This window comes from Triticum urartu, chromosome 7 (assembly GCF_003073215.2).
Source record: "Triticum urartu cultivar G1812 chromosome 7, Tu2.1, whole genome shotgun sequence".
Lineage (NCBI taxonomy): Eukaryota > Viridiplantae > Streptophyta > Magnoliopsida > Poales > Poaceae > Triticum > Triticum urartu.
The window spans coordinates 386,516,236-386,528,032 of NC_053028.1; the positions used below are offsets into that span (position 1 = coordinate 386,516,236).

The 11,797-nt window shown below is 50.0% G+C and overlaps 1 protein-coding gene across 4 annotated transcripts; it reads left to right on the plus strand.

Moving 5' to 3' along the window:
* The first annotated feature begins 857 nt into the window (after positions 1-857).
* On the plus strand, positions 858-7,795 carry LOC125524767. Of its 4 annotated transcripts, none has more exons than XM_048689797.1 (3): positions 858-1,030; positions 6,630-6,665; positions 7,343-7,795. In XM_048689797.1, exon 3 carries the CDS (start codon positions 7,369-7,371, stop codon positions 7,660-7,662), a length of 294 nt encoding a protein of 97 aa, XP_048545754.1. In that variant the 5' UTR covers positions 858-1,030; positions 6,630-6,665; positions 7,343-7,368; the 3' UTR covers positions 7,663-7,795. The 4 variants fall into 4 exon arrangements, with proteins under 4 accessions (XP_048545754.1, XP_048545752.1, XP_048545750.1 ...); XM_048689795.1 differs by having other exon boundaries at positions 859-1,034; XM_048689793.1 differs by lacking the exon at positions 6,630-6,665 and having other exon boundaries at positions 861-1,034.
* The last annotated feature ends 4,002 nt before the right edge of the window (positions 7,796-11,797 follow it).

The following is an 11,797-nucleotide window of genomic DNA, read 5'->3' on the forward strand; positions in this document are numbered from 1 at the left end:
AAAGACCTAGCCTCGAGTCAGAGGGCGGCATGCTGGAAGCAGTGGTTGCCGCTGTTGCAGCCGGCGGCGAGACACTGGTCACATGGGAGAGGTGGTCGTCGTAGCCCTTGACAGGTCAGGTCACCGTCTCCCATCGCAGATCAGGCCCGTGCCTCTCGGCCCCAAGCAGGTCATGTCGTTGCCTCCCATGGCAGATCAGGTCACCGCTGCCTGGCCCCTAGCAGATCGATGGAGAGGAGGAGCCGGCGAAGCAAATCGATGGAGAGAAGGAGCCGGCAGCGTGAATCAGTGGAAAGGAGCGTGCAGGTGATGGTGCAGTTGAGGCCAGCGACGCGGTGATCGTGGAGGGTGGAGGTCCGTGCCCCATCCGACCGCGCCGCTAGGGTCCATGCCCCATCCGGCCGCGCCGCTCGCGTCGGCCCGCAGCCGCCAATGCAATCCGAGGCCATCTCAGGCGTCACAGTCGGAACAGAGCAGGTCGCGAACATGGTTTAGGGTTCGTATGTGGCGTTTCACCATGTGCGCTCTGTTGGATAGGATGGTAGAAAAGGCCCAGTAGGCCCAATTGAACACGAAACACCCAAAAAAGGCACCGGAGCAGCGGTCCGAAATGCCCAGCGCAGCCTGACGCACGAGTTAGCGCCTGCGTACGAGATTTAGATGGGACTAACAACGAATCCGACGACCAAAAAAAAATCTAAAAACAACAATCTAACGGCTAGAAATGCTAATGACCTGAGAGGGTTGGGAGGGTGCTCGGTTTTAATATATCTAAATATTCTTATAAATAACAACCCCTCCCCTAAAAAAAAAACAACAACCCCTCCAATATCGCAAAAGGCCCACCGAAGGATACCCGATAAATTTCTGCTCCTTTATCTTTCCCTTCTCTCTCCTTCCCACAAACCGCGTCTCCGCTTCTCGAGCCCACCCACAAATCTCCTTCGGAGAAGAGAGAGAGAGAGAGAGAGAGAGAGAGAGAGAGAGGCAGGGCAGCCAGAGGACGCACGCCTGCCCGGATCATAACCAAGTAGGTACTGTTTTATGCATCCCCCACCCCCTTCCCTCGGATCTGAGCTGCGCGCTTCCCCCGCATTTTTTCTTTCTCTCGTTCTTCATGCTCGATGTGCCTTGTGCTTTGGCTGTGGTAGACGAGATCTGTGTATTGCGGAATCATTTGATCATGTCTTGTACGATTGCAATCGGAGCAAACCTGGTTTGGATCGCCGTTTGGTGTGTACCGTCCACGTTCGAATTTACTCCTATTTACGTTTTGGATTCACCAGCTATCCTGGAAGATTATGGTTAAGAAAGATCTGCAAATCATGAGCCACAGAATAAAGGATATACACAGCACAGTTTTGCACAGGTGGATAGAAAGCCACCTTTCAGTTTAGCTGATTTTGCACTTGGGGAGTATGTTGCCAAAAACAGGAATTGGCTGAGTTTGGCCCTTTCCTTCCTTTAGTCGTGTTATTAGTTTCTTGTAATTTGGCTTGTTCATATTCTTAAAATTTTGATAAATGAAAATTACCATAGAACAATTGTTCTACGTTCAGTGCTTCAATTTTTTTTTTATCAAGGAAGACCAGAAATGTGCTATAGGTGTTTGAGTTTCCAAATTTCAGTGTTTTGCTTTTTGATTGGTAGCTATAGATGAAAGAAGGGTCTACAAGAATTAGATGACAAATAGCCTGGAAGCTGGCCTGCGTATTAGGTCTGAGAAGACGAAAGAATTCGTTTGGTAGTAACTGATTGTATCTACCCGTGTTCATTCCAGTTTTGTGCTTAATGCTTCGGTGCCTGTGGTTTTGGACTGCAAGTCCACAATACAATTCAACTTGTAAATCATGGCAGACTGTAATAATTACTCAATGTTCTTATTTTTGGACTCGTAGGTTTTCTTCAAGTAACCACATATAATTCATTAGACAAACATATTACAGGGATTACACACGTGATCACCACACAAAACAAACATAGGTGTCTTGCAATTTTGCACCAAAGACTCCGCAGCAAGTAGAACTATAATTTCACCCGTGGAGAATCCTGTGCCATGCTGAATCATCGTCCAGCATCGTCCTCAGCCGCCACCGAGGCAACATCGGAGAAAGAGGGAAACTGCCACTATACCTAGATCTGAGGGAGCACCTTCGCATACAAGGATGCCTTTTGAGCCGATCAACCAGGCCACCACAAGCGACGAGACCGAGGCTTTGTGGCCCGTCGGCCAGGGTTCTTCCCCATGTCCACCAAATCCTGGCCCTGTCAACTTCTTCCGATGCTGTTAAAGAAAAGGAACGCCGTCGCCTGCCACCACCCATGTACCCTGCAAGACAATAAACAAAACTGTACCGGTCACAAAATCCCATCGGATCTGGAGGCTGGCAAGAAGACCAAGCCACCTGCTGCCTTGCGCAGCCGATTAGAGCACCGCCGATACGAGGGAAGAGCAGAGGCAGATTATTCCAACGCGGTGTCGTACCCACCATTGATGCAGCGCCTCTCGAAGCAAACTAAGCTTATCCTATGTCACCATCGGACAGAAACCGACGAGGTCCCCGCCCACTCCTGCTGGACAAGGCCCTGCAGCAACACTGATGGCGAGAGGAGGCAACAAAATAACCTCCCAGTCGCTGCTCCAGAGAGGTTCCTCGAATGTACGGAGCGGTTTCAAGTGCTCATATCATGGATGGCGCATCACTTTCCCTCTTCACTTGCCTGCTTTTTTGAATAAGATGGACATGGAGATACTCTAGCTTTGTTGTGTATGCTTTTCAGTTTTACAACCAGGTGGACACCAATCTTAGGTTGTATTTGTTTGGTCTGCAACTTATGCGGCTGCAGCTGAAACGGCTCCGGCTGGAAGGTGCAGCTGTAGCTGCTAGCTCCAGCTGCAATTGTTTGGTAGTGGTACTGAGCTGCAGCTGGTGCTGAAACATGCTGAATTGACTAGAATGCCCTCTGTTGTTCTGTAGATTAGGTTCAAGTGCTGATTATCCTCAACAGTAAATGACCCGATTAAGAGCTGTTTTAGTCTCATATGTCCAATTTTCACATGTTTGAACTGAAATTACAGTATTACACTAGTTTCAATGAATTTGACATACTAGACATATGACAATAATTTTAAACCCATCATAACATATGTTACTAATTACTATATATTACATGAAACCGTCCTTTGGTTGAAAAATACACGGTTTTGGTGAACTGCAACCTACTCTCTCGCTGTCACCGCCATCATAGAATCAGCAATCATGTTACGAGTTGTGTCCATGGTTGTATTTCCACCTCCTGCATAGTTCCTCCAATTGTGTTGAGCACATTCCCTGGAGGATAGTAGTTATCATCATCATCACATGTAACAAAGTGGTAATCATACAAATCACTGTCTCTTATGAAAATTCTGCAATGTCATACAGACAATGATAATCCTCGCTTGCTTCCTAGGTGGGTAGCTAGGCAAGTGTTTTAGAATGCGCCATTTTGTTTCAACACAGCAAAGGATCGTTCTATGACATTTCTAAGTGATGAGTGGAGATAATTGAATATTTCTTCTCAGCCACTTGCAGCATGGCCAATATGAAACTCAGATACATGGTATTCTGTTCCTCTGAGTGGTGTTAGATAACCAACCTGATTGGGGTACCCAGAATAAGCGAGGTAGTATTTTCCTACACAATGAAGATTAATGTCAAACAGGACACACAATGCATTGTCAAGTTGAGTTGTGTGATTGTTTGAAGGAAATACCTGCTGGAGGATGAGGGAACCTTTCTTTGTGCTTGTCAAATGTCTACTTGAATACCCGTGTGTCATGTGCCGAACCAGGCCATCCAGCCACTGCAGAAATGTATCTCATGTTGAAGTCACATACTCCCTCCGATCGGCTGCGTCAATTAATTCGGATCGAGGGAGTACAACCATCACATTTTGTGATGAATAACCATGTCGACCAAAATGGTTGATCATGTTTTTAGCTGGCACAGTGACAGGGATGTGCGTTCCATTGATGACACCAATGCAACCATTGAAGTGAGGAAAGAACTTAGGGTCTTGAAGTCTCTCCTGCACATTTCTGATTTGGGGATCAATGGGTCTAATGATGTCCGCAGCAAATAAAACCAAACACTTAAACACATGGTTGAATTTTCTGTGAACTGTTTCAGTGAACCTCTTGAATCTGTTCTGGACTTCACTCACTGACTGTGGGCTGTCAACAGTCCACAAGAATATCCCTAGAGCCTCCTCAGAACACATGTTGCATGCTGCTCGTAACCCATAGTCACGTACCAGAGTCTCATGTAATAAGTCAAAAGAAGGTCTGTGCATACGAAACATCTTGTAGCAATCTCTGGAGGACCCCAAGCAATCATAGACCACTCTTGTCTAGTGCATCTTACCTCTGTCCTTTCTTTCTTCATTAGATACTTCTCATTGTGTGTGGTAACAACAAAAGCAACATACATATATCGATGAAGTCTCTTCTTCCTAAGCTTCATCTTCTTTATGTCAGATTCAACCTCACTTTAACTTGCACTCTCACTTGAACAATGGTACCATCATTGATAGGTGTTGTACTCATCTATGCACATACAAATAAAAAAAATCAGTACCACATACCATAATTCAATCCATACGTAACATGACATTGTTGAACAAAGTGCTCAATTAAGCAAGCAAATACATAGTTCAACAATTGTTCAATTAAGCAAGCAAAAGGTACATAGTTCAACAAGTTCTCAATTGTTCGAAACTAAGCAGGGAAATGCATAGACACATGACAGTCAACAGGATGCACTACTTCCTTTCATCAAACTGTCTCTTGAGTCAGTCTCCCTTCATTTGTCTTCATTGCATAAAAGAAGCTATGGTTTGATGGTTTAGCAAACAACTTGTAGCCATGTTATACTCATCACTAGTCCTGGATGCCTCACACTTGGCAACCTCTTCCATAATGGCAAAGAATATCATCATCGTTGGCTGTCTTACTAGTTTGCCCCGCAGTCTTCCTGTATGACATGGTCAACAAACCTCCTTAAGTCTTTTGGCACATTATTTTTCTTGAACTTAGATGGACTACAAGGAATTGCATTTGTTGGACGCTTCGATTTGGTTGTTCTGGGCTTGGGTGTACTGGGGACTAGGAGCAGTAGTATCATTCTCTTCTTTGTACAAGTCACGCACATCTTCCTGCGTTTGAGTTTGTGCCACCTTTGCATCATCCACTCCTGGCATGACAGATGACTGTCCATCAATATTCGCCTTGTCAAACATGATCGCAAGCTCCGTCAAGCTGTGTGGAGGTCCTTTGCGGAAAGCTTTAATTGGCTTGTAAATCTGCACATAAAAAATTAACACTTGTTAGTAGCATTATACAGCATGGCATTTCTAAAACTGATATTCATGTACGAAATAAACTAACCGCGACCAATGCTTCCCATTGAGCATCGTGTGCCGTAATAGTTTGCTTCACATCATCTTATCCAAGTCTAGTTGCTTTGTTTTTGCAAATATCCATGCTGAATATATAGCCTTCATATCATCCCAACAATTTCTGAACTGTTTTCTTATATAGGTTCTTTGGTCCGTGCTTTGAACTCTGCCTTGCCCTGATAGCCAGCGGCAGTTAAGGACCTGGTTGGCCTATGCCCAAGCTGAGCTTTCACTTTGGGCTCTTCCATCTATATAGCCATTATCATTTTGCCAATTTATATAAACAAATGACAATTGAGTAGCACTCACTTGTATCATAACAGCAGTAGCACTCATTAGTACCAGTGTCATTTTGCAAATGTTGCAGTCACTAGACCAGTACAATTTGCAATTCTAGAGCAATTCACTAGTACCAATGTCGATTAGCAAATCTAATGCAATGTTAGCACTAGTACTAGATGAAACATGAACGAAGTTATGTCCAATCAACCGGCTGAGCACATTGCCTCAGGAAGATCATGCACACAGGTAACACACGAAGAGCACGCGCACGCCTCTGCGAGGGGGGAGGGAGCAGAGAGAGCTCTGAGGGAGAGAGGCGCAGGAGGTTACCATGGCGTCGGACGGTGATCCAAGTGGCCAGTGGCCGGGGTTGGGGCGGGTGGAGGCGGTACTGTGAGGAGGAGTGGCCGGTGGCAGAGGCAGTGGACGGGGCGGTGGCGGCGTCTCTGATTTGCCGGCTGGTTGATGAGGTTGAGCCGGGTGGCGGCGCAGATTGGGAAAGACCAACCTAGCAGTGGGGTTGGAGCTAGCTGCGGCGGCGCAGATTGGGAAAGACCAACCTAGCGGTGGGGTTGGAGCTAGCTGCGGCTGAAAGAAGCCCGAAATATGGGCCGAGGCTTTTGGACGTTTTTTCAGGAGGGCTTCGACTTTCGGCTGCATGGAGCCAGCCTAAAAATGGCCCGTTGTTTGGGCTACAGCTTTTAGGGAACAGAAGCCACTGAAAAAGCCCGAAACAAGCACACCCTTAATGAACCAAAATACATCACACTTGATGCATGTTGCTGGAGATTGCCTAATGTATACTTATACATGCTTTTGGTGCTGCATTTTGTGATCAACTGATGTAAACTGTAAACACTCAGTCAGTAACTTGTATTTCAATGTATGTAACATAGATATTTCTACAGGTTTTAATTTATCCAGGAATTTACAGAACAGTAATGGTATGTCCTTGTCCTTCAGTATGTATTTACCAAGGAACATGTTGTGGTACACTAGGTGACAATTATTCAAGAAAATTTCTGGCAGTTACGAGTGGAATTGTGAAAGAACAGGCATCTTGGACATCAAGTCTTATTTTGTTACAAACTAATGTTTTTTCTTTACACTTGTTTTGAGTAACCCTACTCATTGTTCTGCTTTCTTTCTTGTTATATATTTGTTTTTATTCTTCCTTTCACCGAGAACATCTATTTTTCTTGAAGTTGCTTGGAATACTAGGTTTTCATAAAGTTGTCTCACTCGCAAAACATATGAATGTATCATGTGAGTGAATATTTTAGTATGATAAACTGCTATTTGCTGCTGCTTTGGATTTTCTTTTCTAGACCTGCGTGTGATTATTGCCGGTCAAAGGTCTATTTGCAGATAAAATAAGAATTTCTCTGTTTATATTCTGAAAATGTCAGTTTGATTCTTGTTGAGTTACATAATAGTTTCACATCATTAAGGTATGTATTGTGAGGGATTTAAACATTTAAACTTTTTGTTTCATCCCAGGGTCACCTGTTTTGAATTATGTACCCCCTCCGTCCCAAAACAATCATTGTTTTTGCTTATGAACATTTAAAGTAGCTTGAAATATGTATCTCTTGTTAAACTTATTCTTTGTTTTGCGCAGGATTCAAATTTGCCCGCTCATCAATCATGGTTCTTGATTCATTATCATCGCCTCACAGGAGGTCGCAAAACACATTCTTTCTGTCATCTCCTAAGAAGCCTCAATCATCTCGTGATGATGTTGGTAGTTGGTCTGCCCTGGTTGAGCGGCATCGCTTTCTCTTGACAACGCTAGTGGTGCTTGCCTTCCTGTGCACCATATATCTTTACTTCGCGGTGACCTTGGGGGCACCACAAGCTTGCTCAGGGTTGACGGGCGATGAAATGACCGTATGTCAGGAAAAATCAGCCCTGCAACATGGAAAGTTGAAATATGGCTAACTCCGCTTGACAGTTTACAATGTGCTTGTAGTCCAAATTTGTGTATTCTTTAGTGGTGGATGCTGAAAGGGCTTGTATTGATGCTGATGTACATTTTAATGGAGTGATAGAGGGGATTGTTTGTGCTCTGAAACCGTATAACTGAATAGGTCCCATTTTATTATTGTCATGGTGTACTAAAAATATCATGACACTAATTGAACCTGGATATATATATAGAGCATGGATTTGCTATCCACATTAGTTAGGGTGGTTGTTATCGGAACCGTTCATGTGCTTTGAGATCTGCACCTTTAGGTGGATAAGGTTTTAAATTTCTGAATTGTTGAATTTCGGCATGACACAAGAGGTAAACTCGCATGCACCTTTATGTACGCATAGCCCCAAAACGGCAACCTAGTGTCTGACTTTTCAGGCCCTGTCAGAGCAAAATACGCAGGTACCTTTCTGGACCGGCAGGGATCCCCAGGGAGCTACTTCGGGCAATCTTCTGCCCTTGCGTGATGGGTGCTCATTTACTAAAAGTTCAGAACTGTGCTGGTCCGAGCGTATGAATCCTGCCATTTTTGTCTCGTGATGGTTCGGCACCGTTTTAATCAGTTGATGAACTCGGTTGTCCGGCCGAAAAGGCACAGAAGATGATTGCAGCCAAAAGTGTTTAAAGAGTAAATGCGGTTTCAGTCTGCTCGCCACTGCATACTCCGATCTTCGGAAAACGGCAGGTTCCACGTTTTTTGTTTGGTCTTAGCAGTAAGCATACCACGTATTCTTGTTGACCCGGCTACTCGTTTCTACACTACAGTGAGAAGTAATCAGATATCCGTGTTAAGGACTTGGGCGTAGCCGCCCACTTGCAATCATCTTCTGTTCCAAAAGGGGCCAACAGGCTGTTCAGTGATGTGTTGCAAGTATTCTTATTCTTTTAAATGGAGCGAAAGATTTGCCTCATATATTAAATAATGAGGGGAAACAGTTTGTTACAAAATACACCCAGATTACGACATGACAATTATTCTCGCAATAAGGATAAAATAAATCCTAACTACCTGAAGAGTCGACCACCGCAACCACTATCGCCAATCTAGCTACCCCCGCGCCGCACGCCCTCAGCGCCCCTCCCCTCCCCGCGCCGCCGGCCGCTCCGGCCGCGGCGGCCACCTCCCTAGGGCCGCGAGCTGCCCAACCTAGCCCTTACGCGCCGCTGGTCAGTCCGGCCGCGGCGGCCACCGCCCCCATCCCGTCCGCGGCTTCCAGCTGGAGGCATGGGCCGCCCCCGCTCCCGTAGATCTAGTGCTAGTGGTAGCCGGCGCGGATCCACACCTGCCTCACCTGCATCCACCGGTCCATCCATGGTGCCAGACTCTCAGCTGCCCCACGGCGTCAATGCGCGAGATCCCGAATCCCCGCCCCGGATCCTGCTCCGTGGAGAGTGCTCCATCGCCTCGGGCCTGCTCCGCCCGGCGGATCCTGCTGCGGATCACGTCTCTTTACCTTTTTTCGGAGCGATCGCGTCTTCAATCCATAGTAGTTGCGCCTGCGGCCTCCGCCAGTTCACCATCCCCGGCGCCGGACCGTGGTTGGACTATGGTCTCGTCTCGGAAAGGCCGGCGCCCCAGCTCTGGCCCTGCGGGCAATAGGCCGCGCACCTCTCCATCCCTCCTTGGCCGGCGTGGTGCTTTCAATGCGTCTGCTGGCCGGGCTGCCTTCTTAAGCCAGTTCAGGGGGAAGTGCTTCCGTTGTCTGAGCAAGAAACACCGTAGGAAGGATTGCCGGGACCCGATCTGCTGCATCATCTGCAACCTCTCCGGCCACTTCGGCCGGGAGTGTCCGCAGAACCCCAAGTGCAACCCCGCCGCGGCCTCTGCTCGGGTGCGGGTGCGGGGCAGGCTTGGCTTCCCTGCTGCTGCGGTCGTACCTCCACCTCCAACCGTCGTCGCGCCCCTGTCACCTGCCATGGAGGGCACCCACGTCGCCGACCCTGCGCGCCGTCCGCGCCACAGCTGCAAGGTGGTCATGTCCACCCCCGCCCTAGAGCATGTCGTCTTCGTCCTCAAGCGCCAGGCCGTGCTCCTCACGGCGGCGGACGCCAGGCGCACCTACTCTGCCATGGCGGTCGGCCAGGAGTTGGAGGCGCGACTGCGCATCCAGCCGCACCAGCTGCGGATCACCTGCCACGACCCGGAGGACTACCTCATCATCTTCGACCTGCCGGTCCACCAGGAGCAGGTGGCCAAGCTGGGCGCGCTGACGGTCGACGGCGCCAAATTCTTCATCAAGCGCTGGCATGAAGACGACCATGCCGTGATCCAGCCGTTCAACTACCACGTCCGAGTTGTCATCGAGAAAATGCCGTAGCACTTCTGGTCTGTGGAGGGGGCTGAGGAGGCGCTCGGCTGTCGCGTTGACCGCCTCGACAGCCGCACGTTCGAGCGCAGCCACACCAAGAGTTTCGCCTGCTGGGTCTGGGTATGGGACGTCGGCCTCATCCCGACCAAGCACACCTTCTGGCTGATGCAGAGCGGGGCGGGCAGAGTGGAGGAGATGCTGGGCTTTTCGCCGCTCGACCGCGTCGTCGCTGTGCCGCCGTCTGCAAGCCGCCACGACGTCCTCATCCACGTCGATCGCATCGAGGACTGGACCCCGTACGAGCCGCGGTCGTCGCGCTCTGCTCAGAGCGGCCTGCCGTCCTCGGATTCGGATGACGATGACAGGCTGATGCCGCGCATCATCCCGGCGGCCTCCTGGAAGAAGGGCGTGGAGGATGGCCAGCGTGAGCCGCAGCATCGCCGTCAGCTCGCCACGCTGGTGGATGTGGGGTGCCGCGGCGGTGCTCGCGGAGGTGGCCGCAAGGACGACGAAGACGACGACCAGGGCGGGCGCAGGTCTTGGAAAGACACCCTCCTGGGTCGCAGCCGTGCGGGTAAGGAGAAGGTGGTGGATACGGAGGCCTCCTCGCGCCGCCGCAGCCGCTCCCCCCAGGCCTGCGCCGCTCAGAGAGCTCCAGGGGCCGCCGCAACGCTGGTCACCGCCATGCTGGGGGTGCAGGGCCAGCCCTGCTCCAAGCCCCGCGGCCCCTGCCCCCCCAGGCACCTGTCGACGCGCCACCAGCCGCCAACCCGATTGCGGACTTCTTCGCCGGCGCCAAGACAACGTTGTCGTCGCCACCACCCTTCGACTGCGTGGCCGCTGAGCTGGAGGCTCACGTGGCAGCTGCTGTTTCTGAGCCATTGCTTTTCAATGGAGAAGTCAACAATGCCAATGCCGCGTCCACGGGCCTGCTGGACGCCTTCGGCCCAACTCTGGCAGGCCCCTCTGCTGCGGTAGGCCTCCTAAGATGCAACGAGCCGGCCCGCCCCACGGTGGTGGAAATGCAGCTCGGCGCCGTCACCCGTCAGGTCTGCTGCCTGCAGCTTGACGCGGCTGCCGCACTTGCAGACGCAGCTGCTGCACCGTAGGGCCTCTTCCAAGGAACAAAGCCGCCGCTAGTGCCCACTGCGCCGGTGCGCCGTTCGTCAGCCCCCCAAGACCAGGACTGTGCCGCCCCCCATTCGTCACAGCGCCAGGCAGGCGGCCAACCCGTCCCCAGTGCCGGTGGCGCAGCGGGGAACCCTTAGGCTGGTGCGAGAGCTGGGCCTGCTGGGTTCCAAGGAGAAGATGACCGCCAAGGCTGCTGAGAAGCTTCTGCGTAAGTTCGATGAGCCGCTCTCCGACGAAGACATTGCCTGCATCGCCAAGCTCACCCGCCTCAACCACGAGGCGTTGCGTGTTGCTGCCGCCATGGCAGGACCTGATGGAGCTGCCGATGAGGCCGTAGTGTGATCATGTTAGTTTCTGCTTATGTTAGTAGCCTCCAATGGCGCCCGGCCTTCCGCGGGGTTGAGTTAGGTCTTGTTTCTGTTCTTGTCAGGTTAGCAGGTAGGTTTAGCTGGTGCTGGCGCAATTTGGGGCCTATTGGAGGGCGCCAGCATCCCCTCGAACGTGGCTGTGTGTGGTTGTTTCCCTTCCTGATCCTTTTCAATGGTAGTAGTAGTCGTTGGAGCATGTTTTGGTTTTCTTATGGATGACAATCACTGCCCAATTCTGAGCTGGAATGTGCGAGGATTGAACATGCCAGCTAAACGCGATGCTGTGTGCG